Source organism: Castor canadensis, chromosome 7 (genome assembly GCF_047511655.1).
Source record: "Castor canadensis chromosome 7, mCasCan1.hap1v2, whole genome shotgun sequence".
NCBI classification, from domain to species: domain Eukaryota; kingdom Metazoa; phylum Chordata; class Mammalia; order Rodentia; family Castoridae; genus Castor; species Castor canadensis.
Genome location: NC_133392.1, coordinates 75,812,919 through 75,839,912, shown reverse-complemented (window position 1 = coordinate 75,839,912; position 26,994 = coordinate 75,812,919). Strand labels below are relative to the sequence as shown.

Genomic DNA, 26,994 nt, shown 5'->3' with positions numbered 1-26,994 from the left:
ATGGAGCAATAAAAGTCTTCCATGATAAGCAGAAACTAAAACAATATGTGACCACAAAGCCACCATTACAAAAGATTCTGCAAGGGATCCTGCACACAGAAAGTGACACCCAACTTAACCATGAAAAGGCAGGCAGCACCAAACCACAGGATAAGAAAAAGCAAGACAGTAGAGAGTAACATCAAGTTAGGTACACACAATCAAATCTTCAAACAACTAAGATAACTAAATGGCAGGAATCACCACATACCTATCAGTACTGACACTTAATGTTAATGGACTTAATTCAACCATCAAAAGACACCGTTTGACAAAATGGATTAAAAAAGAAGATCCAACAATTTGTTGCTTACAGGAGACTCATCTCACCAACAGAAATAAGCATATGCTTAGGATGAAAGGCTGGAAGAAGATTTACCAAGCCAATGGCCCCCGAAAACAAGCAGGAGTAGCAATACTTATCTCTGACAAAGTAGACTTCAAACCTACATTGATCAAACGAGATAAAGAAGAACATTCCATACTAATAAAAGGGGAAATAGAGCAAAAGGAAATAATAATCATCAATCTGTACGCACCCAATGTCAACGCACCCAATTTCATCAAACATACCCTAAAAGACCTAAAAGCATATATAAACGCCAACACAGTGGTTGTGGGAGACTTTAACACTCCATTATCATCAATAGATAGGTCATCCAAACAAAAACTCAATAAAGAAATCCAAGATCTAAAATATGCAATAGATCAAGTGGACCTAGTAGATGTCTACAGAACATTTCATCCAACCTCTACACAATATACATTCTTCTCAGCAGCCCATGGAACCTTCTCCAAAATAGATCATATCCCAGGGCACAAAGCAAGCCTCAGCAAATATAAGAAAATAAAAATAATACCATGCATATTATCTGACCACAATGCAGTAAAAGTAGAACTCAACAACAAAAGTAAAGACAAAAAACATGCAAACAGCTGGAAACTAAATAACTCATTACTTAATGAAGAATGGATCATCGATGCAATAAAAGAGGAAATTAAAAAGTTCCTAGAAGTCAATGAAAATGAAAACACAACCTGCCGGAACCTATGGGACACAGCTAAGGCAGTCTTGAGAGGAAAGTTTATAGCCATGAGTGCATATATTAAAAAGATTGAAAGATCCCAAATCAATGACCTAATGATAAATCTCAAACTCCTAGAAAAACAAGAACAAGCAAATCCCAAAACAAATAGAAGGAGAGAAATAATAAAAATAAGAGCTGAAATCAACGAAATAGAAACCAAAAAAACCATACAAAGAATTAATGAAACAAAAAGTTGGTTCTTTGAAAAAATAAACAAGATCGATAGACCCCTGGCAAACCTGACTAAAATGAGGAGAGAAAAAACCCAAATTAGTAGAATTAGGAATGCAAAAGGGGAGATAACAACAAACACCATGGAAGTCCAGGAAATCATCAGAGACTACTTTGAGAACCTATATTCAAATAAATTTGAAAATCTAAAAGAAATGGACAGATTTCTAGATACATATGATCATCCAAAACTGAACCAAGAGGAAATTAATCACCTGAATAGACCTATAACACAAAATGAAATTGAAGCAGCAATCAAGAGTCTCCCCAAAAAGAAAAGTCCAGGACCTGATGGATTCTCTGCTGAATTCTATCAGACCTTTAAAGAAGAACTGATACCAACCCTCCTTAAACTGTTCCATGAAATAGAAAGGGAAGGAAAACTGCCAAACACATTTTATGAAGCCAGTATTACACTTATCCCAAAACCAGGCAAAGACACCTCCAAAAAGGAGAACTATAGGCCAATCGCCTTAATGAACATTGATGCAAAAATCCTCAACAAAATAATGGCAAATCGAATTCAGCAACACATCAAAAAGATTATCCACCACGACCAGGTAGGCTTCATCCCAGGGATGCAGGGGTGGTTCAACATACGAAAATCAATAAACGTAATAAACCACATTAACAGAAGCAATGACAAAAAACACTTGATCATCTCAATAGATGCAGAAAAAGCCTTTGATAAGATCCAACATCATTTCATGATAAAAGCTCTAAGAAAACTAGGAATAGAAGGAAAGTTCCTCAACATTATAAAAGCTATATATGACAAACCTACAGCCAGCATTATACTTAACGGAGAAAAATTAAAACCGTTCCCTCTAAAATCAGGAACCAGACAAGGATGCCCACTATCTCCACTCCTATTCAACATAGTACTGGAATTCCTAGCCAGAGCAATTAGGCAAGAAGAAGGAATAAAAGGAATACAAATAGGTAAAGAAACTGTCAAAATATCCCTATTTGCAGACGACATGATCCTATACCTTAAAGACCCAAAAAACTCTACTCAGAAGCTTCTAGACATCATCAATAGCTATAGCAAAGTAGCAGGATATAAAATCAACATAGAAAAATCATTAGCATTTCTATACACTAACAATGAGCAAACGGAAAAAGAATGTATGAAAACAATTCCATTTACAATAGCCTCAAACAAAATCAAATACCTAGGTGTAAACCTAACAAAAGATGTGAAAGACCTCTACAAGGAAAACTATACACTTCTGAAGAAAGAGATTGAGGAAGACTATAGAAAGTGGAGAGATCTCCCATGCTCATGGATTGGTAGAATCAACATAGGAAAAATGTCGATACTCCCCAAAGTAATCTACATGTTTAATGCAATTCCCATCAAAATTCCAATGACATTCATTAAAGAGATTGAAAAATCTACTGTGAAATTTATATGGAAACACAAGAGGCCACGAATAGCCAAGGCAATACTCAGTCAAAAGAACAATGCAGGAGGTATCACAATACCTGACTTCAAACTATATTACAAAGCAATAACAATAAAAACAGCATGGTACTGGCACAAAAACAGACATGAAGACCAGTGGAACAGAATAGAGGATCCAGATATGAAGCCACACAACTATAAGCAACTTATCTTTGACAAAGGAGCTAAAAATATACGATGGAGAAATAGCAGCCTCTTCAACAAAAACTGCTGGGAAAACTGGTTAGCAGTCTGCAAAAAACTGAAACTAGATCCATGTATATCACCCTATACCAAGATTAACTCAAAATGGATCAAGGATCTTAATATCAGACCCCAAACTCTCAAGTTGATACAAGAAAGAGTAGGAAATACTCTGGAGTTAGTAGGTATAGGTAAGAACTTTCTCAATGAAACCCCAGCAGCACAGCAACTAAGAGATAGCATAGATAAATGGGACCTCATAAAACTAAAAAGCTTCTGTTCATCAAAAGAAATGGTCTCTAAACTGAAGAGAACACCCACAGAGTGGGAGAAAATATTTGCCAACTATACATCAGACAAAGGACTGATAACCAGAATATACAGGGAACTTAAAAAACTAAATTCTCCCAAAACTAATGAACCAAAAAAGAAATGGGCACGTGAACTAAACAGAACTTTCTCAAAAGAAGAAATTCAAATGGCCAGAAAACACATGAAAAAATGCTCACCATCTCTAGCAATAAAGGAAATGCAAATTAAAACCACACTAAGATTCCACCTCACCCCTGTTAGAATAGCCATCATCAGCAACACCACCAACAACAGGTGTTGGCGAGGATGCGGGGTAAAAGGAACCCTCTTACGCTGTTGGTGGGAATGTCTACTAGTACAACCACTCTGGAAAAAAATTTGGAGGCTACTTAAAAAGCTGGACATCGATCTACCATTTGATCCAGCAATACCACTCTTGGGGATATACCCAAAAGACTGTTACTCCAGAGGCACCTGCACATCCATGTTTATTGCGGCACTATTCACAATAGCCAAGGTATGGAAACAGCCAAGATGCCCCACCACTGACGAATGGATTAAGAAAATGTGGTATCTATACACAATGGAATTTTATGCAGCCATGAAGAAGAACGAAATGTTATCATTCGCTGGTAAATGGATGGAATTGGAGAACATCATTCTGAGTGAGGTTAGCCTGGCTCAAAAAACCAAAAATCGTATGTTCTCCCTCATATGTGGACATTAGATCAAGGGCAAACACAACAAGGGGATTGGACTATGAGCACATGATAAAAGCGAGAGCACACAAGGGAGGGGTGAGGATAGGTAAGACACCTAAAAAACTAGCTAGCATTTGTTGCCCTTAACGCAGAAAAACTAAAGCAGATACCTTATAGCAACTGAGGCCAATAGGAAAAGGGGAACAGGTACTAGAGAAAAGGTTAGATCAAAAAGAATTAACCTAGAAGGTAACACCCACGCACAGGAAATCAATGTGAGTTAATGCCCTGTATAGCTATCCTTATCTCAACCAGCAAAACCCCTTGTTCCTTCCTATTATTGCTTATACTCTCTCTACAACAAAATTAGAAATAAGGGCAAAATAGTTTCTGCTGGGTATTAAGGGGGGGGAGAGGGAGGGGGTGGAGTGGGTGGTAAGGGAGGGGGTGGGGGCAGGGGGGAGAAATGAACCAAGTCTTGTATGCACATATGAATAATAAAAGAAAAATGAAAAAAAAATGTTTCTGAAAATAAACAACATAGCTTTATGGGGAAAAAAAATAAAATAAAATAAGGTGAAAAAGCAAGCCAACAATAGAAAAAGATATTTGCAACAATTGATAAAAGATTACTATCCAGAGTACAAAATGTTTACAAAACAATATGAAAAGAAAATGAACACCCAATCAAAGACGGTATGCACAGATGTGATCAGGCTCTTCACTAAGGAGGAAACAAGTGACCAAGTCATGGGAACTGGTGAGCAGGCCCATCAGGAAAATAAGGCCACAGAGCCATGTCTAAGCAACAAGAAAATATATAAACTATGACAGTAAGAAGTGCCATGCAGGATGTGAAAAGAGAAACTCAATAAGAAGTTGTACTTTCATCGATTTTAACACACCACTTCTTCAGACATTCTGTTATCTTAAAGACAAATTCAAAGGAAAAAACAGCAAAAAAATCCCACAAACCCATTGCAGTGTATCACCTGTAATTTAGTTACACATATTGAGATCTATTTTGGATTTATTAGGGAAAGGATTTCAAATCACTCTTGTGCATACAGAACAAAATCGTTCATCTCCCCTCCCAGTCTGAAGTTTCTGCATTGCCTTTCAGTGCAAATTGTCTGTGCCTCTCCTCACCATGGCACCTCCAGCCATTCCAGGCACTGTGATCCGGCAGTGTCAGGGCACAGGCTGAGCCCACGCACACCCCTGCCCCTAACCTTCAGGTCTGTGGCCTCCCTCTGAGCCTTGGCAGGTTGGTGACAGCTCTGACTAGAGTAGAGCAGAATGACACTATGTGACTTTGAGATGATGTCATAAAGGGCTCCACAGCGTCTGCCTCGCTCACTGCAAATCCCGGAGCTCTGAGACACCATGAAACAAGACCACCAACCCTGATGCCACCAATCTGTGAGGAAGCCTCGAATGGCCATGTGTAGGGTCTCTGTGAACAGTCCCAAGGGGCCACCCTCGGAGGCCTCAGCTCATGTGCCCAGGCCAGAGTGGGGAATCCTCCAGATAATTTCTGCTCCCTCACAGGATTCCTGCCCCTTGCTCAGGTCGTCCCCCAACACGGCGGCCTCCCCACTCTGCCACATCCCCCCACCCCCTGATGGTCTGCCACATGCCACCTGTGTGCACAATAAAATAGTTCTTCTTTTACATCCCCAGGGTTGGCTGGCTTTGTAGTGGTAACTGCACTGTCCCTCACTCCCCCAGGACTTTGGTCACAGTGCGTGGTCTTCCTCCTTTCCAGATCCTGCCATCGCCTGGCTGATCTCTGTGTGCACACAGATGACCTCACCATTTCCAACACACTGGCCTCTCATTCCCTGGATTTCCTCATCCACAGTGACACTCATCTGTGCCACAGCCACCAGCTCTCAGTTGACAAAACTCCTGGATTTCCTGAGCTGACTCCTTAAGGTCCACCTATGAGAGACAAGAAGGCCTCATCTGACACCCCTCCCCCCACCAAAGGTCCTAAGACTTTCACTTGGCACTGTCAATGTGGTCATTGAGCAGGACTGCAGGTCACAAAGTCACCATGTCAACCTTCCTGTCCATCATAACCCAGGGTATTTTGCCTGGGTGGGGCAGGTTGTGCAGGTAGCTGGTGACTGGATGCCCCAGAGCCAGCTACTGCCCCCAGTTCCTGAGCTCTGAGTGGGAACCTGGTGGAGGGCCCGTGAGCATTGGTGGGAGGGTAGGTGGGGCCTTGCTTCTGGGCATAGTCAGAAATGGCAGAGCAGGAGGCCAGAAGTGGCTGTCGCTCAGTCTACATGTGACCCTGCACAGCACCCCAAAGTTTAAGAAGGCCATTGGATAATGAGAAAATGGGGTTCCACGGGCCCCGGGTACCCTGCTCAGTGCTCTTCCTGCTGCTGCTTTTGCTGCTGCCTCCCCTATTTTGTAGAGCAGGCAGCCTCAAGTACCATGGCCCTGGCTGGAGAATATTCCACCGCCTGGCCAAGGGCTCCAGAAGCTCCTACCACCGCCGTGGCCCGGGTGCTAAGCAGCACCTTCGCCAGGCGCAAGGAAAGGTTGAATGTCAAGGAGCCTTCGACCTCTACTTAATCCTGGACAAGTGAGTCGCCTTCCTACATTGTCCCAAGATAACCAAGGGAAGCAGAGGTCAGTCCCCCAGTGACTTTAAGCAGGTGACCACCTGAGGGACTTCAGCTCTGCAACAGGACAGGCAGAGCCCATCTGTGGTCAGACCCCAGTCTCAAGCTTCTGTGACTAACTTACTTTCTGAAGGTAGGGAAGCCAACATAGGATTCTAGATGTTTCTGTCACTCCAGAACCTTGGCTGGATCTGGTGCTGCATGGGCAGCCCGCTGACCCCTAGAAGATACCTTCTCAGCCATGTGAGAAGCTCACATGTGGGCTCTGGAGTCATTGCTCAGCTATCTCTGGTGGCCCCTGTGCCAGTGTCACTGCTTCGCATTCTTTGCTTTCCTGTCCTTATGTATTTTGCTTCTGTCTTTCATCAGGGGCAGAGACAAGATTCCCCTCCTGAACTGTCGGGAGCATTTGGGTCTGTCTCACTGTGGCCTTGGTTGAGCCAGGATATCCCTTAGGTGCCTGTCCATAGGCTGTCAAGGAAGGGAGATGGGTGGCCTTGGGTCTTGGAGAGATGTCCTGGGCTTCTTTCTCAGCCCTCCTGCTGGGCTGAGCATGACATGCTCCTAGCTGTCAGAGTGGAGGTGCAGCCATCAGAAGGTTGGGGTCCCCACAGTTCTTCCTCCCCTACATGGCAGGCTTCCTGCAAACATCCCGGGTTGCTGAGAACACAAATGGTTTCTTTCCGGTGCCCTGGTATGCAGTGGGCTACTGGGTGGGCAAGGTGCCCCAGTGTAGGTGTTGGGGACAAGACAAGCTCCTGGCTGGGCTGTTTTCCTATCAGGCTCAGTTCCTCCTATTTTAGGATCAGTTTTAGCTTTATTCCATTATGTTAAGTCTGATTTCAAACTTGTAGAGTTTTTAAGACTTGTTTTTTGGTCTAACATGATTTATGAAGAAGAATGTTCCATGTGCACTTAAGAAAAATGTAAAGATGTGTATTGTGCTGTTGTCAGTGAGAGTGTTCTGCACATATCTGTTTGGGATAAGTTGTTTTTAGTAATGTTCTAGTCTTCTATTTTCTTGTTTCTCTATTTCCTTCCACTCTTTATACTTGTGTCCATTCTGGAAAGTAGGGGATTGATGTCCCCCAACTACCTATTTCCTCATTCAGTCTGCCAATTTTGTTTCATAATTTTTGGATCTCAGATTGTTGGTGCAGATGTGCTTACAATTGTTTTATTTTCTTGGGGAATTGACCCTTTTATCAGTATAGAATGCTATCCCTTGTCTCATCTATCAATTTTCTGCCTAAATACCATTTTGTCTAATACTTTTGCAGTCACCCGCAGTTCTCCTTTGCTTTCTGTTTGCAGGGAATAGCTTTTACTTCACACCTGTTGCTGCCTTCACATCCAAGTTGAATCTCTTATCAACAGCATAGAGTTAGAGCACCACCTCTATGTCTCTCTCTCTCTCTCTCTCTCTCTCTCTCTCTCTCTCTCTCTCTCTCTCTCTCTTTCTCTCTTTAATCCATTCTGAACACCTAAGTCTTTGGAAGTTTTTGTTTAATCCGTTTATATTTAATTCCTGATAGGAAGGTCTTGTTTTTGCTTTTTTATATTTGTTTCCTTATGTTTCCTACTTTTTGTTCTTCTTTTTCTCCATGTCTTCTTCCTTTGTGCTTAACTGATTTTTTTCATAATGATACGTTTTGGTTCCAGTATCATTTCCTTTTTGTGTAATCTACTATGGATGTTTTATTATGAACACATGGTTATTTTTATAGCAGCCTGATGTTATTGCAATCCAGTCTTAACTGCTGCTGACTTGATTCCAATTGCACTCAAAACACTACTATGTGTGACATCATGCACTGTTCTTATTAATGTCACAAATTACATCTTTACATGTTGTATGCCCAGTAACATAGATTCATGTCTTATAAATGCTGTAGAAAAGAAATGGAGTTATAAACCAAGATTGTAGTAGTACTGGCACTTATGTTTGTGCATGTTTTATCTTTACCAAAAATCTTTCTATGATCATCTACTGTCTTCCATTTTAACCTGGACGGCTTCTGTTGGTATTTCTTAAAGGGTAGCTCTAGAGGTGATAAACTCTGTCAGCTTTGATTTACCTATGAATGTGCCATTTTTTTCTCAATTTTGCAGAATAGCCTTGCAGAATATAGGATTTTTGGCTAACAGCTTTCTTCTATCAGCTCCTTAAATTTAGTAGTCCTCCTTTACCCATACGTTCATCTCTATAGTTTCAATTATCATGATCAATCACAGTCAGAAAGTTTTAAATGAGAACTTCCAGAAATAAACAATTTATAAGTTTTTAATTATATGCTATTCTAAATAGTGTAATGAAATCTCTCACCATCCCTCTCCATCTCACTTGAGTTATCAATGATTCCTTTGTCCACTGTATCTGTGCAGTACATCCTATCCACCTGTTAGTCACAAAATAGCCATCTCTGTTTTCAGATCAACTCTTATGTTACCATAGTACTTTTATTCAAGTACCCCTTATTTGATTTAATAATGGCCCCAAAGCACAAGAATAGTGATGCTGGTAATTATGATTTGCCAAAGAAAGTGATTTCTATAAGTGAAAAAGTGAAAGATTTTAAATTACAACAGAAAAAACAGTACATATAGGTTTCAACTATTTCAGCATCTCCTGCAAGTCTTTGAAGACCTCTCTGGAAACGGGGAGATTATTGGAAATCAGAGCTACTTTCCAGCCCTGAAGTTTCAGATAAGAAATCAGTTCATAGTCTTCTTAAGGGATATAGTGTATAAAATAAGTTCATTCTTTCTTTCTTTGAAGACTCCCTCTTTGATTGGCTATGGGTAGTTTAGTTATGTGTCTTGGTATGGTTCTTTTTATTTTATCCTTATTGGGGTTTGTTGATCTTCTTAGATTTATAGATTGGCTATCTCATGAACTTGGGGATGCTATTGGCTATCATTTCTTCAAGGACTGTTTCCAATACTTCTCCTTTATCCTCCTATATTCCCACAATGTCTCTATTTGTCAACTCAGACTGTCGACACTTTTCTTTTTTTTTTTTATCTTTACATATGCATGGCTTTTTAAAGTTCCCTGTGTACATGGCCGCTTTTGAACATCTAAACTCCCAGATTCTCATCCAATTTCTTTTCTGGGTCTTCCACATCTCTGAGTATCTCCTTTGAGTTTGCCCCTTATCCCACCTGTGTTCCAACTTATGCAAGATGAAGTCTAGGGAGCCAGCTCATGAAATGTCCCCAAGCCATGTGAAAGCAGAAGTAAGGACTGCACTGTTCCCACTGGCTCAAGGACAACACCTTTGAACTAGGCCACTGCTCAAGACCAAAACCAGTTCCACACTGGGAAGGATATAGGAGGAAAAATAGTAAAATCAAAAGAAAAATGACACCAGTGTGGTGACTGCCTTGGCGTGGTTGCCTCTGGTTAAGGAGCCTGCTGGAGGCTGGGGAGGCAAGAACTGTGCTTCCTGATGGATTCGCTTCCCATGACTCATGTCTCCTTTGTTCTACAGGTCAGGCAGTGTGGACAACAACTGGAATGAAATTTATTCATTTGTGGAGCAATTGGTGAAGAAGCTTCAAAAGTATGACTTCTCCATGCCACCAGCTCCTTAGTGCTTGGGGCAGAAGCAGAGGACACATGCATTAGACTTGGTGGGAGTAGGAGCCCTTGTATGGGAGCCCACATCCAAGGCAGTGTTCTGAGCAGAGCAGGAAACAGAGTGCACGGGTCCTACAGGGTCTCCACTGTGTTAGATGCTTCTATCGGGGAGCCTGGGCATAGTGGAGGGTCCCAGTTTGCCCTCGCAGATCCCTCAAGCTAAGAAGGACACCAAGAAGGCAGACCAGTAATTCAATAGCTCACATCTTATCACAGCCTGCTCAGGGCCAAAAGAAATGGCAGAGGCCTTGCCATGGAAGGATAAAGGAAAAGGCAAGGATTTCTAAATTAAAATTCCAGGGTAGCATCCAAGAGAATGTGGAAATGTGAACGTGATCTCCAAGGATGGAGAAAAGACAAGACCACAGCCTAGTGAGTGGGTGGTCAGGTGAGGCTAGGGAGTGAGGGTAACTCAGGAGAGGGCTGCGAGGAAAAGGCTGCACAGGTCAGCTGAGGGCCAAGGTCACAGCGACTCATCATGCCATGACAAGGACATTGGACTTCCCACTGGGAGCCATAGCAGGTTCTTGAGCAGGGAAAGAACAAGACCAGGCTTATGCTCCCAGATGAAAAGTGTGATAACTGTGGGTGACTTGAGTCAGGAAAAGGGCAGGGACATTGGGGAGCTCAGCGAAAAAGGTGTGCAGGAATCTGCTAAGAGGCCTGAGGGTCCTGACCAATGAACAGAGAGAAGAGGGGCATGGGTCTGAATGGCTGTCAAGAGGGAGAGTAATTTCTATGGCCTGGGAGAGATGGGGAGACAGAAGAGGAAAGGAAGCTAAAGATGCAAGAAGGAGGCAGTACAGAGAGGCCAGGGGTCAGGGGAGCCCTGGCTGAGGATCGTGAGCATCTTCTTGCCTGTTTAGTGTGTGTGTGCATATGTGTGTCAGTGTGTGCACATGTCTGTGCCTATGTGTCTCTGTGTATAATGTGTGCATTGTGTCAATGGGAGTATATGAGTGTGTATGCACAGGGGTGGGGGTGTGCACAGGTGTGTTTGCCTGCATGTGTGTGTTTGTGTGTAAATATGTGCATCTGTGTGTATCTCTGTGTCAGTGTGTGTAGACATGTCTGTGCATTCATGTGGATCAGTGTATGTATGTGTGAGTGTGGGGAGTTGGGGTGCACATGTGTGCATATGTGTGCACACACTGCCTGGAGGGGATCCTGGCAGTCTCCCTTTCTAGCGGCTTCAGTCTCTATAGCCTTCACAGTCACCTCAACAGCCCATCTGTGAAGTGTGTGAGTGCAGAAGAGTGGAGTGGGTGCCAGGCTTTGGCCCAAGCCTCTCCCTGTTGCTCCTGACGTCCTCTGACTTAGGGCATCGACTTCTCACCAGCTGTGATTCCTTCCCAGCCCAAATCTGCGGATGTCCTTCATTCTGTACTCTACAGATGCCACCATTCTCCTGCCACTCACTTCAGACAAGTATGGGCACTTTGATCCTCAATGTGTTTTGGAGTTTCAGGTCATAGGCTGTCTGGGAGGCTGAGGGTTTCAATGCACCATCTGCCTCCCAAAGTACCCACACTGACCTCCAGTCTAAATATCCCAGTCCCAAAACCCCATCTTAAGTGGGCCCCCCAGCCCTGTGAATCCAGAGGGTCCCCAGTCATCCACCACTCCCAAATTCTACCTGAGGAATTGACTATGACAACAGTTCAGGAACTGGGGTAGCACAGATAGGAACTGCCAGGGCCTATGGTCATTTGTCACTCTGGGAGTAAGGACATAGACTGGGAACCAGGGAGAAGGGCTAGGCGCTTTGTGGAGATTGCTAGGCCCCCATGTGTGACTGAAGAGGGGAGTTCTAGGTGAAGCCCTGAGTCCGTCCGTAGCTAAGTGCTGCATGGAGCTATAACTGCAGGGCAGAGGTGGCCCATCTGTGCCTAGAGTCACAAAAGTAGTTAAGCAGGGAACTTTGGGATGGCTGGGAAGGAGGGGCACTTTGCATGCAATGCCTGGATTCTATAAAGAATAAGAGGAGAACAAACAGGGAAGGGGACATTGAGGACTAGGTGGGTGAGGGAAGGTTTCTGGGAGCCTCTGCTCAGGGACCTGGAGAGTAGCAAGGAACAGGATGTGAATTAGGACAAGCCAAGTCCCCAAGGGACAGAGAGGCCAATGGCATATGCAGAAGTCACCTCGGGTCCAACTGTGGAGAGGAGCAGATAGGGGCTTGCTGTGTGGCCCAGAGACGCCCTGGTTGGGTGTGCCCTACTCCTGAGTTAGGGAGAGAACTAGGTGGGAGGCAATGAGGTGAAGGGAAGGACTGCGGCAGAGCCCAGAGACAAAGTAAGAGCTGGGCTAGGTACCGATCAGGGAACTAGGCTCGAATGAGTAGACCCTGATTGGTTCTACTGGGGTGTGGGGCTGGATTTACAGTCCTCAGAGGCAGGGACTCTGCCTCCAGCAGGAAGCCACCTCAGCATCCACTGTGCGGATCTCCTTGCTGAGCCACCTAAACTCTGTCACATTGGATTAGATAGAATGGAGACTCTGCCCACCTTCCTGTCCTAGTACTGCCACCAGAGGCTGGCCTACCTGCCACATCTGTCCTAAGCCAATCTTGGACAACAGCGCTGGGCTGCCTCATGGCCAGCTTTCACAGGCACTTCTGCCAGTTTAGGTACATTGGTCCATGAACACATGAGGTCCTGGAGCTCAGGGCTATTTCTAAGCACATAAGCTGCTTCCTGCAGTGAGGTAAGGGAGGAGTGTGACAGAGGGGTCTGTGGCCCTGGGCGATGACAGCTGGCAGGGGCCAAATAGGATGACATTGTGCAACCTCAGTCCTTCTCACTGAAAAGTAGAGTCCTCCAAAAGAGGGTGATCCTAGCCTGAGGGTTAGGATTAAGAATGACAGTGCCACTGGGACACACAGATGCACATCCCTGGATTGCTCCCATTCACAACAGATGCAGTCCCGGTAGGTTTCCTGGAGTGGCCCCCAATCCCTTAGTACCCTGAGACAGGACTAAGCTCAGAGAAAGCCAGACCTTCCCAGGGGGCCTGCTAAGCAGCCCGTACCCCCTCCTGACCTGCCACAGTATTTGTGAGACCAGGGACACAGAAGGCCACAAAACTTCCTGTCAAAGACCCAGAGCAGGGTAAGCTATTGCCTGACACCCTCTCTTGTCCAAGTGTTCTTTACAGTGGACATAGCTACATCTTACAGTTTTGGAGCTACTTCATTGCTGTCCATTTCCTTTCACTATTTTTCAGAGAAAAAATTCATAAGGGACTTAGCACTCTGGAGCAAGTCGTGCCTGAGGGATACACAAACATGCAGTTCGGGTTTGAAAAGGTTCGTAGAGAGAGATTTCCACAGATGCTGGCTCATAGTTTAGAGAATTACTTGGAGTATCTCACAATCTCCTCCATGTGCCTTCATCTCTTTCAGGCATTATTGCAGATGACAAAAGCCAATTCAGGAGGTAAGCTGCCTGTGCCTACATTGGGATGGGGAAAACTCTGAGTCCGGGGCCTTTTCCTGGCCTGGCTCTTAGAGCCACATGCTCACCTGTGTGAGCAGCAGGGCCCCCTGTGCAGTGAGCACAGCTCCCCTGCCCCAGGATGCTGCTGAGGGGGCCACTTGTGGACATATGTGGTTCTTGGCCACGCTGAGGTCCTCGACTTACTGATGGGCCCTGTGAACAGAAAAAAGGAAAACCCGTGAGCCTCTGTTTCTGCTCGGTGTGTGGAAACCACAGCTTGGCTCCACCTGGCTGACCAGGTCCTCTTCTTCCATGTCTTCCTTCACTGGGTCTGCCTCCTATGTCAGACAGTGCAAAGAGCTGTGCACATCCAGGGCTCATGCTCCTGTGGACTGTAGGCCCTCGGGGCTTTGCCTGGAATAGATGGGAATGCAGGATCCCTTGCCAATGCCCTCCAACCAGGAGATCTGAACCTCTAGGCTCTCAGTGAACAGCACAACCATCTGTGGTCTGTGCCACCTACAGGCTGTAACCTGCCTCTCTGAGGCTCCTTTATAGGGGCTCTGGATGCTCACCTCTACCCAGAATGCAGGCTGCGACTCATAGGGCAGTGACTAGGCTCCATCACGACAAAGATTCCCCAGTGGGATTAGCAAGAGTCCAGGCCAATGGTAGGCAGGGCCCTGAAACACCCACCCCCAATCTCTTCTTCTATAAAATGGGTCATGGACAAAATCTCCTTTTGACTCTGGAGTCTCTGGGTGGCTGAGGTGGGGTGTGGCTACCAGTTCCCATGGATGTAGATGTAGGGAGCAACTTGCCTGCCAGCAGTGAGCTCTGCTTAGCCATGGTAGCCTGTGGCAGTTCCTGAACCTCATCAGAGCGCTCTTGGAAATTTGCCCGGCAACTTGTTGCTTCTTCTGTAGGCAAAAAAGTTCCCAGTATGATTATAGCTCTGACTGATGGAACACTGGTGCCAGAAGCATTTGAGAAGACTCAGCAGGCGGTAAGTCTAGTGGATGGGTACCAGCACTTCACCCAAGTGTTTGGAGACTTATTCTTTAGCATAGTTTTTCTCTTAGGCTGACAGGTCTCGGAAAATGGGGGCAGTCGTGTACACCGTGGGAGTGCTGGATTATAATAAAGATCAGGTACTTTGGGTGGGAGGACCAGGTACCCTCTGAAGCCTATCAGTGAGAGGTCTCGAAGGTGGCTTCTCAAGCCTGCCAGAAGGTGACTTTCTCATCCTTCCCAGGTGACATGGACAATGGGTAGCACCTGCAGAAGAATGACCTAGGAGTTTGAGTAAATTCGCTGCCCCTATGCAGGAGGTGGGAGACCTTCCCACTGCATAAGCCTGGGCTGCAGGCAAAGCCAGCATCTGGCTCTGAGCACCTGATACTCTGTACGCACAGCCTGAGGGCAAAATGCAGTGTCCCAGGTCTGAGCACTTGCTGCTCCTTCTACCCCTCAGGGGCAGCTCAAGCCACTTCTTTTCCCTTGTAGATGAGGGCAATTGCAGACTCCCCAGAAAAAATGTTTGGGGTGGACAATGGATTCCAGGCTCTGCCAGGCATCGCTGACGCAGTGAGTGGGGTTGGATGTGAGCAGGGCTGGGCAAGGCATCTCTCCGGGCTCTGAGCCTTTTTCTCCTGCCCCTCCTCCCCCTCCCTTCCAGGTTGCATCCAAAACCTGCACTGAGGTCACATCATTGGAGCCATCCGCTTTGTGCACAGGAGGTAAGCCGAGGGCCACTGAGGCAAGCAGGCACTTTAATATGTATATTTGTATGAGTGTTTGAGTGAGTGTCTGTGGTATTGTTCGTGTGTGTGTGATTTGTGTAGTGTGTCTGTGTGGTGTGGTGTTTCCAGGGTGTGTGTGGTGTGTGTGACATGTACACATATTCTGTAGGTGCCGCATGTGGTTTGTGTACAGGCTTGTCAGGTTGTGTGGTTTATACAGGAATGTGCATGGATGGGGAGCGTGGTAAGTGTTTGTGTGGGCATGATGTGTTCATGGTGTGTGTGGTATGCAGGTGTATGCATATGAAGGCCTGTGTGAGTGTGGTGTTTGTGTGTGGCATGATGTGGGAAGGGGGTCATATGTGTCATGTGTGTTTAGTGTGTTGTGTGTGCTATGCCATATATGTGGTGTATGTGTATTTTATGTCTTCCTGTGCCATGTGGGGGAAAGTATGGTGTGTGGGTTTCGCACATGTGTGGGTCGGTGTGTGATATGAGTGTTTACAGTATGTGTTCATGTGGTGTTTGTGATGTGTGTGAAGTCTGTGGTGTGGTGTGTGTGTGTAGTATGTCTGTATGGTGGGTTTCTGTGATGTGCTGTGTTGTGGGAGGGTATTGGGTATGCTGTACAGTATGGTGTGTTTATGTGATGTGTGCTGTGTCTCTGAGTTTGCATGTGGTATGTGGCATGTGATGTGTCTTCTTGGTATTTATTATGTGTGAGTGGAATGTGTGATGTTTGTATTGTGTGTGTTTCATTTGTGAAAATGAAATATGTATGAATTGCAAGGGGTTCAATGGCATGTGTGAGAGGTGTGTGGTGAGTCCATGTTTGGGTGTGTGTGTGGAATGTATGATATGTGTTTGTAATGTGTGGATGGTGTTGGTAGTGTTTTGTCCTGTGCTTGTTCCTGGCCACCAGTCATTTGTGGGGGACCCCATCATTACAGACTGGGTACAGAAAACAGAGTTCACATCAGCTCTGCTACCCATGACACCACAGCTGGGGGCTGGACCACATAACTAAGAGACTGCACTGTGGCCTCCAACAGACAGAAATAGCATATTGGTGTTGTCAGGAGATGTGGACAGTGGGTGATGTTGTGATTGGTGCAGCATCTGGAAGTTGCTAGGTTCTCAGAGAGATGGTCCTGACTTGTCCATTCTGGTCCTTGGCTCTGGGATGCTCCTGCCTGCCCCCTCTTTACACAGTTAAACTAAGGCCATGGACTTTGCAGCACTGAAGGCAAAGGTGGGTAGAGAACTGAAGTAAGCTTTTTCTTGCTCCTGTTACTACTGAACCTAACTGAGCCTAACTGGGTGGCAACAGGAGATGCAGAAAGGACACAGGATAGACAGACAGACAGAAAGTTGGGTCAGGTGTGCTGGGTGCTCAGATGGAAACGCACACAGCCTCATTGCCTCTTTTCTCTATTATTCTTTTCATTTACTCTGCTTCTTTTCTCCATCTTTATTCGTTAAGGCCTTATTCCTTTACAATTCTTTAAAAACTTGCTTCTAAAGTCTTCTTTAAAACCTTTCTTCATTATTCTTTAAAACCTCTTTCCTTAGACTGGCATTGTCCCATGTTTTCTCTTAGCAGTTCTTTTTTATTATTATTATTCATATGTGCATACAAGGCTTGGGTCATTTCTCCCCCCTGCCCCCACCCCCTCCCTTACCACCCACTCCGCCCCCTCCCTCTCCCCCCCACCCCCTCAATACCCAGCAGAAACTATTTTGCCCTTATTTCTAATTTTGTTGAAGAGAGAGTATAAGCAATAATAGGAAGGAACAAGGGTTTTTGCTAGTTAAGATAAGGATTGATATACAGGGAGTTAACTCAAATTAATTTCCTGTGCGTGTGTGTTGCCTTCTAGGTTAATTCTTTTTGATCTCACCTTTTCTCTAATTCCTGGTCCCCTTTTCCTATTGGCCTCAGTTGCTTTTAAGGTATCTGCTTTAGTTTCTCTGCATTAAGGGCAACAAATGCTAGCTAATTTTTTAGGTGTCTTACCTATCCTCACCCCTCCCTTGTGTGCTCTCGCTTTTATCATGTGCTCAAAGTCCAATCCCATTGTTGTGTTTGCCCTTGATCTAATGTCCACATATGAGGGAGAACAAACGATTTTTGGTCTTTTGGGCCAGGCTAACCTCACTCAGAATGATGTTCTCCAATTCCATCCATTTACCAGCAAATGATAACATTTCATTCTTCTTCAGGGCTGCATAAAATTCCATTGTGTATAGATACCACATTTTCTTAATCCATTCGTCAGTGGTGGGGCATCTTGGCTGTTTCCATAACTTGCCTATTGTGAATAGTGCTGCAATAAACATGGGTGTGCAGGTGCCTCTGGAGTAACCTGTGTCACAGTCTTTTGGGTATATCCCCAAGAGTGGTATTGCTGAATCAAATGGTAGATCAATGTTTAGCTTTTTAAGTAGCCTCCAAATTTTTTTCCAGAGTGGTTGTACTAGTTTACATTCCCACCAACAGCGTAAGAGGGTTCCTTTTACCCCGCATCCTCGCCAACACCTGTTGTTAGTGGTGTTGCTAATGATGGCTATTCTAACAGGGGTGAGGTGGAATCTTAGTGTGGTTTTAATTTGCATTTCCTTTATTGCTAGAGATGGTGAGCATTTTTTCATGTGTTTTTTGGCCATTTGAATTTCTTCTTTTGAGAAAGTTCTGTTTAGTTCACTTGCCCCTTTCTTTATTGGTTCATTAGTTTTGGGAGAATTTAGTTTTTTAAGTTCCCTATATATTCTGGTTATCAGTCCTTTGTCTGATGTATAGCTGGCAAATATTTTCTCCCACTCTGTGGGTGTTCTCTTCAGTTTAGAGACCATTTCTTTTGATGAACAAAAGCTTTTTAGTTTTATGAGGTCCCATTTATCTATGCTATCTCTTAGTTGCTCTGCTGCTGGGATTTCGTTGAAAAGTTCTTAATTACCTACTAACTCCAGAGTATTTCCTACTCTTTCCTGTATCAACTTTAGAGTTTGTGGTCTGCTACTAAGATCCTTGATCCATTTTGAGTTAATCTTGGTATAGGGTGATATACATGGATCTAGTTTCAGTTTTTTGCAGACTGCTAACCAGTTTTCCCAGCAGTTTTTGTTGAAGAGGCTGCTATTTCTCCATCGTATATTTTTAGCTCCTTTGTCAAAGACAAGTTGGTTATAGTTGTGTGGCTTCATATCTGGGTCCTCTATTCTGTTCCACTGGTCCTCATGTCTGTTTTTGTGCCAATACCATGTTGTTTTTATTGTTATTGCTTTGTAATATAGTTTGAAGTCAGGTATCGTGATACCTCCTGCATTGTTCTTTTGACTGAGTATTGCCTTGGCTATTCGTGGCCTCTTGTGTTTCCATATAAATTTCACGGTAGATTTTTCGATCTCTTTAATGAATGTCATTGGAATTTTGATGGGAATTGCATTAAACATGTAGATTACTTTTGGGAGTATCGACATTTTTACTATGTTGATTCTACCAATCCATGAGCATGGGAGATCTCTCCACTTTCTATAGTCTTCCTCAATCTCTTTCTTCAGAAGTGTATAGTTTTCCTTGTAGAGGTCTTTCACATCTTTTGGTAGGTGTACACCTAGGTATTTGATTTTTTTGGAGGCTATTGTAAATGGAATTGTTTTCATACATTCTTTTTCCGTTTGCTCATTGTTAGTGTATAGAAATGCTAATGATTTTTCTATGTTGATTTTATATCCTGCTACCTTGCTATAGCTTTGATAATGTCTAGAAGCTTCTGAGTTGAGTTTTTTGGGTCTTTAAGGTATAGGATCATGTCATCTGCAAATAGGGATATTTTGACAGTTTCTTTACCTATTTGCATTCCTTTTATTCCTTCTTGCCTAATTGCTCTGGCTAGGAATTCCAGTACTATGTTGAATACGAGTGGAGATAGTGGGCATCCTTGTCTGGTTCCTGATTTTAGAGGGAATGGTTTCAGTTTTTCTCCGTTAAGTATAATGCTGGCTGTAGGTTTGTCATATATAGCTTTTATAATGTTGAGGTACTTTCCTTCTATTCCTAGTTTTCTTAGAGCTTTTATCATGAAATGGTGTTGGATCTTGTCAAAGGCTTTTTCTGCATCTATTGAGATGATCAAGTGGTTTTTGTCTTTGCTTCTGTTAATGTGGTTTATTACATTTATTGATTTTGGTATGTTGAACCATCCCTGCATCCCTGGGATGAAGCCTAATTGGTCGTGGTGAATAATCTTTTTGATGTGTTGTTGAATTCAGTTTGCCATTATTTTGTTGAGGATTTTTGCATTAATGTTCATTAAGGAGATTGGCCTATAGTTCTCCTTTTTGGAGGTGTCTTTGCCTGGTTTTGGGATAAGTGTAATAGTGGCTTCATAAAATGTGTTTGGCAGTTTTCCTTCCCTTTCTATGTCGTGGAACAGTTTAAGGAGGGTTGGTATCAGTTCTTCTTTAAAGGTCTGATAGAATTCAGCAGAGAATCCATCAGGTCCTGGACTTTTCTTTTTGGGGAGACTCTTGATTGCTGCTTCAATTTCATTTTGTGTTATAGGTCTATTCAGGTGATTAATTTCCTCTTGGTTCAGTTTTGGATAATCATATGTATCTAGAAATCTGTCCATTTCTTTTAGATTTTCAAATTTATTTGAATATAGGTTCTCAAAGTAGTCTCTGATGATTTCCTGGACTTCCATGGTGTTTGTTGTTATCTCCCCTTTTGCATTCCTGATTCTACTAATTTGGGTTTTTTCTCTCCTCATTTTAGTCAGGTTTGCCAGGGGTCTATCGATCTTGTTTATTTTTTCAAAGAACCAACTTTTTGTTTCATTAATTCTTTGTATGGTTTTTTTGGTTTCTATTTCGTTGATTTCAGCTCTTATTTTTATTATTTCTCTCCTTCTATTTGTTTTGGGATTTGCTTGTTCTTGTTTTTCTAGGAGTTTGAGATGTATCATTAGGTCATTGATTTGGGATCTTTCAGTCTTTTTAATATATGCACTCATGGCTATAAACTTTCCTCTCAAGACTGCCTTAGGTCCCATAGGTTCCGGTAGGTTGTGTTTTCATTTTCATTGACTTCCAGGAACTTTTTAATTTCCTCTTTTATTGCATCGATGATCCATTCTTCATTAAGTAATGAGTTATTTAGTTTCCAGCTGTTTGCATGTTTTTTGTCTTTACTTTTGTTGTTGAGTTCTACTTTTACTGCATTGTGATCAGATAGTATGCACGGTATAATTTCTATTTTCTTATATTTGCTGAGGCTTGCTTTGTGCCCTAGGATATGATCAATTTTGGAGAAGGTTCCATGGGCTGCTGAGAAGAATGTATATTGTGTAGAAGTTGGATGAAATGTTCTGTAGACATCAACTAGGTCCATTTGATCTATTGCATATTTTAGATCTTGGATTTCTTTACTGATTTTTTGTTTGGATGACCTATCTATTGATGATAATGGGGTGTTAAAGTCTCCCACAACCACTGTGTTGGCGTTTATATGTGCTTTTAGGTCTTTCAGGGTACGTTTGATGAAATTGGGTGTGTTGACATTGGGTGCATACAGTATGGAATGTCCTTCTTTATCTCGTTTGATCAATGTAGGTTTGAAGTCTACTTTGTCAGAGATAAGTATTGCTACTCCTGCCTGTTTTGGGGGGCCATTGGCTTGGTAAATCTTCTTCCAGCCTTTCATCCTAAGCCTATGCTTATTTCTGTCGGTGAGATAGGTCTCCTGTAAGCAACAAATTATTGGATCTTCCTTTTTAATCCATTTCATCAAGCTGTGCCTTTTGATGGGTGAATTAAGTCCATTAACATTAAGCATTAGTACTGATAGGTATGTGGTGATTCCTGTCATTTAGTTGTTTTAGTTGTTTGAAGGTTTGATTGTGTGTACCTAAGTTGAGGTTACTCTCTACTGTCTTGCTTTTTCTTTTCCTGTGGTTTGGTGCTGCCTGTCTTTTCATGGTTAAGTTGGGTTTCACTTTCTGTGTGCAGAATCCCTTGCAGAATCTTTTGTAGTGGTGGCTTTGTGGTCACATATTGTTTTAGTTGCTGCTTATCATGGAAGACTTTTATTGCTCCATCTATTTTGAATGATAGTTTTGCTGGGTAGATTATACTGGGGTTGAAGTTATTTTCATTCAGTGCCTGGAAGATCTCACCCCACGCTCTTCTTGCTTTTAATGTTTCTGTTGAGAAGTCTGCTGTGATTTTGATGGGTTTACCTTTGTATGTTATTTGTTTTTTCTCTCTTGAACCCTTCAGTATTCTTTCCTTAGTTTCTGAACTTGTTTTAATGATGATATGTCATGGGGTAGTTCTAATTTGATCTGGTCTGTTTGGTGTCCTGGAGGCCTCTTGCATTTGTATGGGAATATCTTTCTCTAGATTTGGGAAATTTTCTGTTATTATTTTGTTGAATATATTACGCATTCCCTTCGCTTGCACCTCTTCTCCTTCTTCGATGCCCATGATTCTCAAGTTTGGTCTTTTGATGGAGTCGGTGAGTTCTTGCATTTTCTTTTCACAGGTCTTGAGTTGTTTAATTAATTGTTCTTTGGTTTTTCCTTTAATTACCATTTCATCTTCAAGTTCTGAGATTCTGTTTTCTGTTTGTTCTATTCTGCTGGATTGGCCTTCCGTTTTGTTTTGCAGTTCTGTTTTGTTCTTTTTTCTGAGGTTTTCCATATCCTGGGTGGTTTCCTCTTTAATGTTGTCTATTTTTGTCCTGAGTTCATTTATCCATTTATTCATCGTGTTCTCTGTTTCACTTTGGTGTTTATACAGTGCTTCTATGGTTTCCTTTATTTCTTCTTTTGCTTTTTCAAATTCTCTATATTTGTTGTCTTGGAATTTCTTGAGTGTCTCCTGTACATTTTGGTTGACCCTATCCAGTATCATTTCTATAAAATTCTCATTGAGTACCTGTAGTATGTCTTCTTTTATTATTCTTGTGGGCTTCATTGGGTCCTTTGGCACAGTTTATCTTAATTTTGTTGGAGTCTGGATCTGAGTATCTATTTTCTTCATTCCCCTCTGGTTCCTGTACTAATTTTTTGCTGTGGGAAAACTCTTAGCAGTTCTTTAGCATATTCTCTCTTAAAGTCTTTTCCCCCAGACTTGCACTATCCCATGTTCTCTCTTTAGCTTTCTTAAAGTCTCGGCCCTCAGACTTGCTAGCAATTCCTCTTCAGCGATTCTTTGCCCTCTAGCACTTTCCCTTCAGCAGTTCATTTTCCCCTTTAGCAATCTCCCTCCAGCAATCCTCCCACATCCAAAAAGCCTTCCCCATCACAAAGCCAAAAGCCAAAACCCTCACATCCTCCTTCAGCAAGTCTTTTATATCCAGTGGTAAACAAGGTGGAGCAACAGTTCTCAGGGAGGGGCGTGAGAGAAACCTGCATTTCTGCTTCTCTGAACTTAAACAACTTAGGAAAAGCAGCTGAGCTGCATCTCGCCTTCTAACTCTCTTCTGCAGCTGGAGCTGTGCCAAATCTCAGCCTACAGATTATTTCTTAGGAAAAACAGCTGCTCTGCATCTTACTCTAGCCTTATTCTGTGGCTGGGGCTGTGATGAACTCAGCCTACAGAACATTGGGCACAGCTGTGCCTAGGTCCAGTTCTCATAGGCTTCTCATAATCCACTCTCCACAGAGGACACCTCCACCCTGAGAGTCTCTTCTCATCTGGGTACTGCAATGTAGCCAGCCTGATTGTTGCACATCTCTGAATATATCCCTGCACACACAAGCCTAGGTCTCTGTGCAGATGTGACAAACTACAGGTGAAGATGTGACTTGTCACTTTTTCCTTGCTGCAACTGAACCAAGGTGACAGGTGGCTTATCCACTGACCTGTGAAATTATTGGTCATCTTGCACAAAGTTGCCACCTACAGGATGAAAGTCACTTAGAGGGGAATCCCAAGGCAGGAACCTGGACCCAAATGAAACAAATAGACTGTTTCCTCAGGCCGATGTTGCATCAGTTCAGGTACCAGGGAGTCAACGAAGGAGGGAAGGGGCAGAGAAGGGTCCTTTGGTAAACTGACCAGAGGCATCGCAAATGCTATTTGGACATGGAATGAGCCAGGCATGGGCCACAGGGCAGCCATGTAAGCAAATGAAAGTGGATTTAGAGCCTGAAAACCTGCAGTGCTGACACCCAGCTGCCCTCACTGTTCCCTGTGCATTGGCCTCAACAGGAAGGCCCCACATGGGTGGAAGGGAGAGCTGACTGGCCACCAGGGTAGGCAGACCGTGGTCCTATAAGGAAAAGTGTGTTGGCCTCTAGAACCAAAGACAAGACACAATCTTTTGGAGTGGTGGCATTGGGGGTGGGAGGAACAAGGGCCTCCCCTGATCCTAGGCACAGAAAATACAAGGAAGGAGAATCTCTCATATCAGTGAGGCAACTTCAGCCTGTGCTGTGGGAGCTCCTTGCCCCACCTCCCAGGAGGGCCTGGCTCACTGCACAGCTGCTCCCTGGCTGAAGGGAACTGGTGACTTCAGGTTGTTAAGACTTCAGCTGAATTGGTCTGATGTGGGTGTGGAGTTGAGCATCTTTCAGAAGATTCAGGGCTCAGGGATGGTAGGTAGAGAGCTCCCAAGTGTGCAGTTTCCATCCCGGATGCATTAGTACATACCCAGGTGACACCAGAAGTATGTGGCCTGCGGGACCCACAGATAGGGGCTCAGACACAGCTGCTGCCTCATATGGGTTCCCTGGATATTCCATTCGGGATGGCCACCATGAACAGTAGAGACCAGAACTATTCCAACACACAGATGTTTGAATGCTGTCTTTGCAGTATCCAATGAAGTGGTCATTAATGGAAAAGGTTTTCATAATGCAAAAAGCATGGATGAAATTATTTGCAGATTCAAGTTCAAAGACAGCAAGGTCTTGGGTAAGTAGCCCTTTTGGTCCCTGTGAGCTACACATTTCCCATACATCCTTCCCCTCTGCCTTCAAAATTCGTAGCTGTTGTGGCCAGTGGGTGCTGTGTGGTTGGAGGAGTGTAGATCGATGAATGGAAGGGGGGACTTGGCTGAGATTCCCAGCCTCCTCTCCCTTCCTCTAAACACAGCAAACAATATATGCCAAGCAGCCTGAGATGCTGGGAGAAGGCTTTGCCCTCAGTGAGGTTGGCTTGGTGCTGGAATGTCCTTATAGCAGCATCTGCCCCACTCCATCTTCAGCTCCCTTCCCTTAAAACTGAGGATCAGAACCTGCAGTTCCACCTCGTGGGGACGGCGGGGGTGGGACATATCACTGCTGGGTTGAGGTGAGCCATAGCTCTCTTCATGGATGCCTTTCCCTGGTATTGAGTCTAGTTGGGTACACAGAGCCTTCCCAAGATGTGATACATCCCATGTTATTGGGGGGAACCCAGGAACCTGGGAAGTTGGAGCCAGACAGGTAGAGAGTCATCAACCATGCAGCTTGGCTCTCAGCTCTCCTCATCACAACACAGGCAGGATGGAGGGAATGAGGGCTCAGGACTGAGAAGATTGCACAGCTGCCTGTTATAGAATCACCTGAGCTCCCAAGATCCCACAGGAAGAGAAGGAAGGAGGGAAGGCAGGAAGGAAGGAAGGGAAGGAGGGAGGCAGATAAGGAGGGAGGGAGACAGTGTGGGAGGGGAAGGGAGGAAGGGAAGAAAAATAAAGGGAGGAAGGGAGGGAGGGGGAAATCCGTGTTCCCTCCTCTAAGCTTCCCCATATCAGTAAAGTCTACATCCCACAGAACCTCTGCTCAAAAATCCCAGTTTTAGCCTTGATTGTTCTTAGCTCTATCCCCATACCTAGTCCACCAACTTCTATGTATCTAGAATCTGTGCAGTCTCCCAACATGTCCATCAAACTTGGAATAAAAAAACAAAGGCCCTCACAGCGCCCAGTCCACACATCCTTACTCACATCTTTGCCAACTCAATAGCTCAGTAGACCCTGCCTCAGAGCCTTGGCACATGCCACTGTCACAACCCAGAACACTCTTCACTAGGATCGTTTCCTGACTCTCGTCAGTTGCTTGGTCTCAGCTCAAACCTCAGCTCCTTAGAGAGAACTGATATTAATGGATTGGGCGCATATCTTGCAAAGGTAGCAAGAACTGTATGAACTTGAAGCACTTTCACACGCCCTATTCAACTCCCAGCCCATACCACGTGTGTTCCCTGACACCATCACCCACAGCATTTCTCATCAAGTTCCAGACAGGACACCATTTCATGCCTGGCCATCTCAGATTCTTTAAGTGAGAACTTCCATCTCTAAAAGAACGGACAGGTCACCCATAACTAAGCAGCCATCCTTGCCTCTGCATTCCTGTCCCTTCCTCTGCCCATGGATGAGACACCACCTTGCACTCTGCCATTTGTGCTGTTCCATGTTTTGTTTTGTCCTCTGCCCCTTTCAGTCCCTGACACGTGAGCTCTTGAGCACGGCCACTGCTGCCCAGCCATGATGGACACCAGGGCACTGCTCGGTGCTAGGCAGAGCAGTGCTCAGAAGGTGTCTTTAAGTAGAAGAAGGCAAGAAGGGGAAGCAGGTCTCTGGGCAAAGTGTCATCTCTGCTCATGGCAGAGGATGGAGGGTGACAGAGTGGATGGGATGCCCATGGACAATCTCCTGTCACTTCCTTTTAGATAAGAAAGCCATCAATATGACTGATACGACCATTACTTGTCCTGCACCAAAGATAGAAAATCCTGGAGAGTAAGTACCCCTTGTTGGAGGTACCGGGGGTCAGTGTTGCCATTATGCATACAGAAAGTGGGGTGTCCTTTCCGCCTAGCAGCTCATGTCTATCTGCAGATGGGTGGAAGGTACTTACTCACCTGCCTTTGTTGCTCCTGGTGGTGTTCAGGGTTGCACGGTAGCCAGGCTTTGACAAAGACCAAATGCTGAAGATGGTGTGCCCAAGAGTCAGTCCCTTTACTCCAAGCCACCTTTTAGCGCTAAGACAACATATTCTCTAATGAATGTCAAAATGATGTGAACACCTGTCTGATCCCTTGCCCATGATCACAATGGAGTCATACACCATAAAGGCCCTGCGTGGCCCATCCACAGCTCATTGGCCATCATAACAAAGCCTGACCTCCCAGTGCCTGGGAGAATGTGGTCTTACTACCAACCTGTCTACTCTCTTGAAGTCCAAGTGCTGAATTTCAGAATCATTATCAATACAGTTACTGAGGGCTACAATTTCACCTAAGTGCTAAGCTGTAGTTCTAGGGGCCTCCTCTCAACAACTCCCTTTCTATGCATCAGGGAGGTCTCCATTGAAGTCAGCCTGAATAATGGCATCACCTTCTTTGAGAAACTGAACATCACCAGCACCTCCTGTGTGAGTAACACAGTAAGATACAGTCCTCTGGCTGTCTTGTGCCCCTGTGCTGTTGTGGATCCTCCTGGGGAGGCCCAAGAACCAGAGGGTCTCAGCCGACACTGAGTACACCTGGTGCACACAGGCCCCTGGGATGCCTGTTCCA

General features: G+C 44.3%; 1 protein-coding gene across 1 annotated transcript in view; it reads left to right on the top strand.

Annotated features, from left to right (window-relative positions):
* Nucleotides 1-6,370: 6,370 nt before the first annotated feature.
* The window catches only part of Antxrl (ANTXR like), a 36,362-nt gene continuing 15,738 nt past the window's right edge, over nt 6,371-26,994 (top strand). The window contains exons 1-12 of the mRNA XM_074079552.1: nt 6,371-6,621; nt 10,156-10,227; nt 11,661-11,732; nt 13,530-13,611; nt 13,708-13,741; nt 14,668-14,747; nt 14,824-14,892; nt 15,248-15,328; nt 15,420-15,480; nt 24,307-24,405; nt 26,146-26,215; nt 26,774-26,849. Of these exons, the coding sequence (XP_073935653.1) occupies nt 6,371-6,621; nt 10,156-10,227; nt 11,661-11,732; nt 13,530-13,611; nt 13,708-13,741; nt 14,668-14,747; nt 14,824-14,892; nt 15,248-15,328; nt 15,420-15,480; nt 24,307-24,405; nt 26,146-26,215; nt 26,774-26,849 (1,047 nt within the window). The remainder of the gene's footprint in view (nt 6,622-10,155; nt 10,228-11,660; nt 11,733-13,529; nt 13,612-13,707; nt 13,742-14,667; nt 14,748-14,823; nt 14,893-15,247; nt 15,329-15,419; nt 15,481-24,306; nt 24,406-26,145; nt 26,216-26,773; nt 26,850-26,994) is intronic.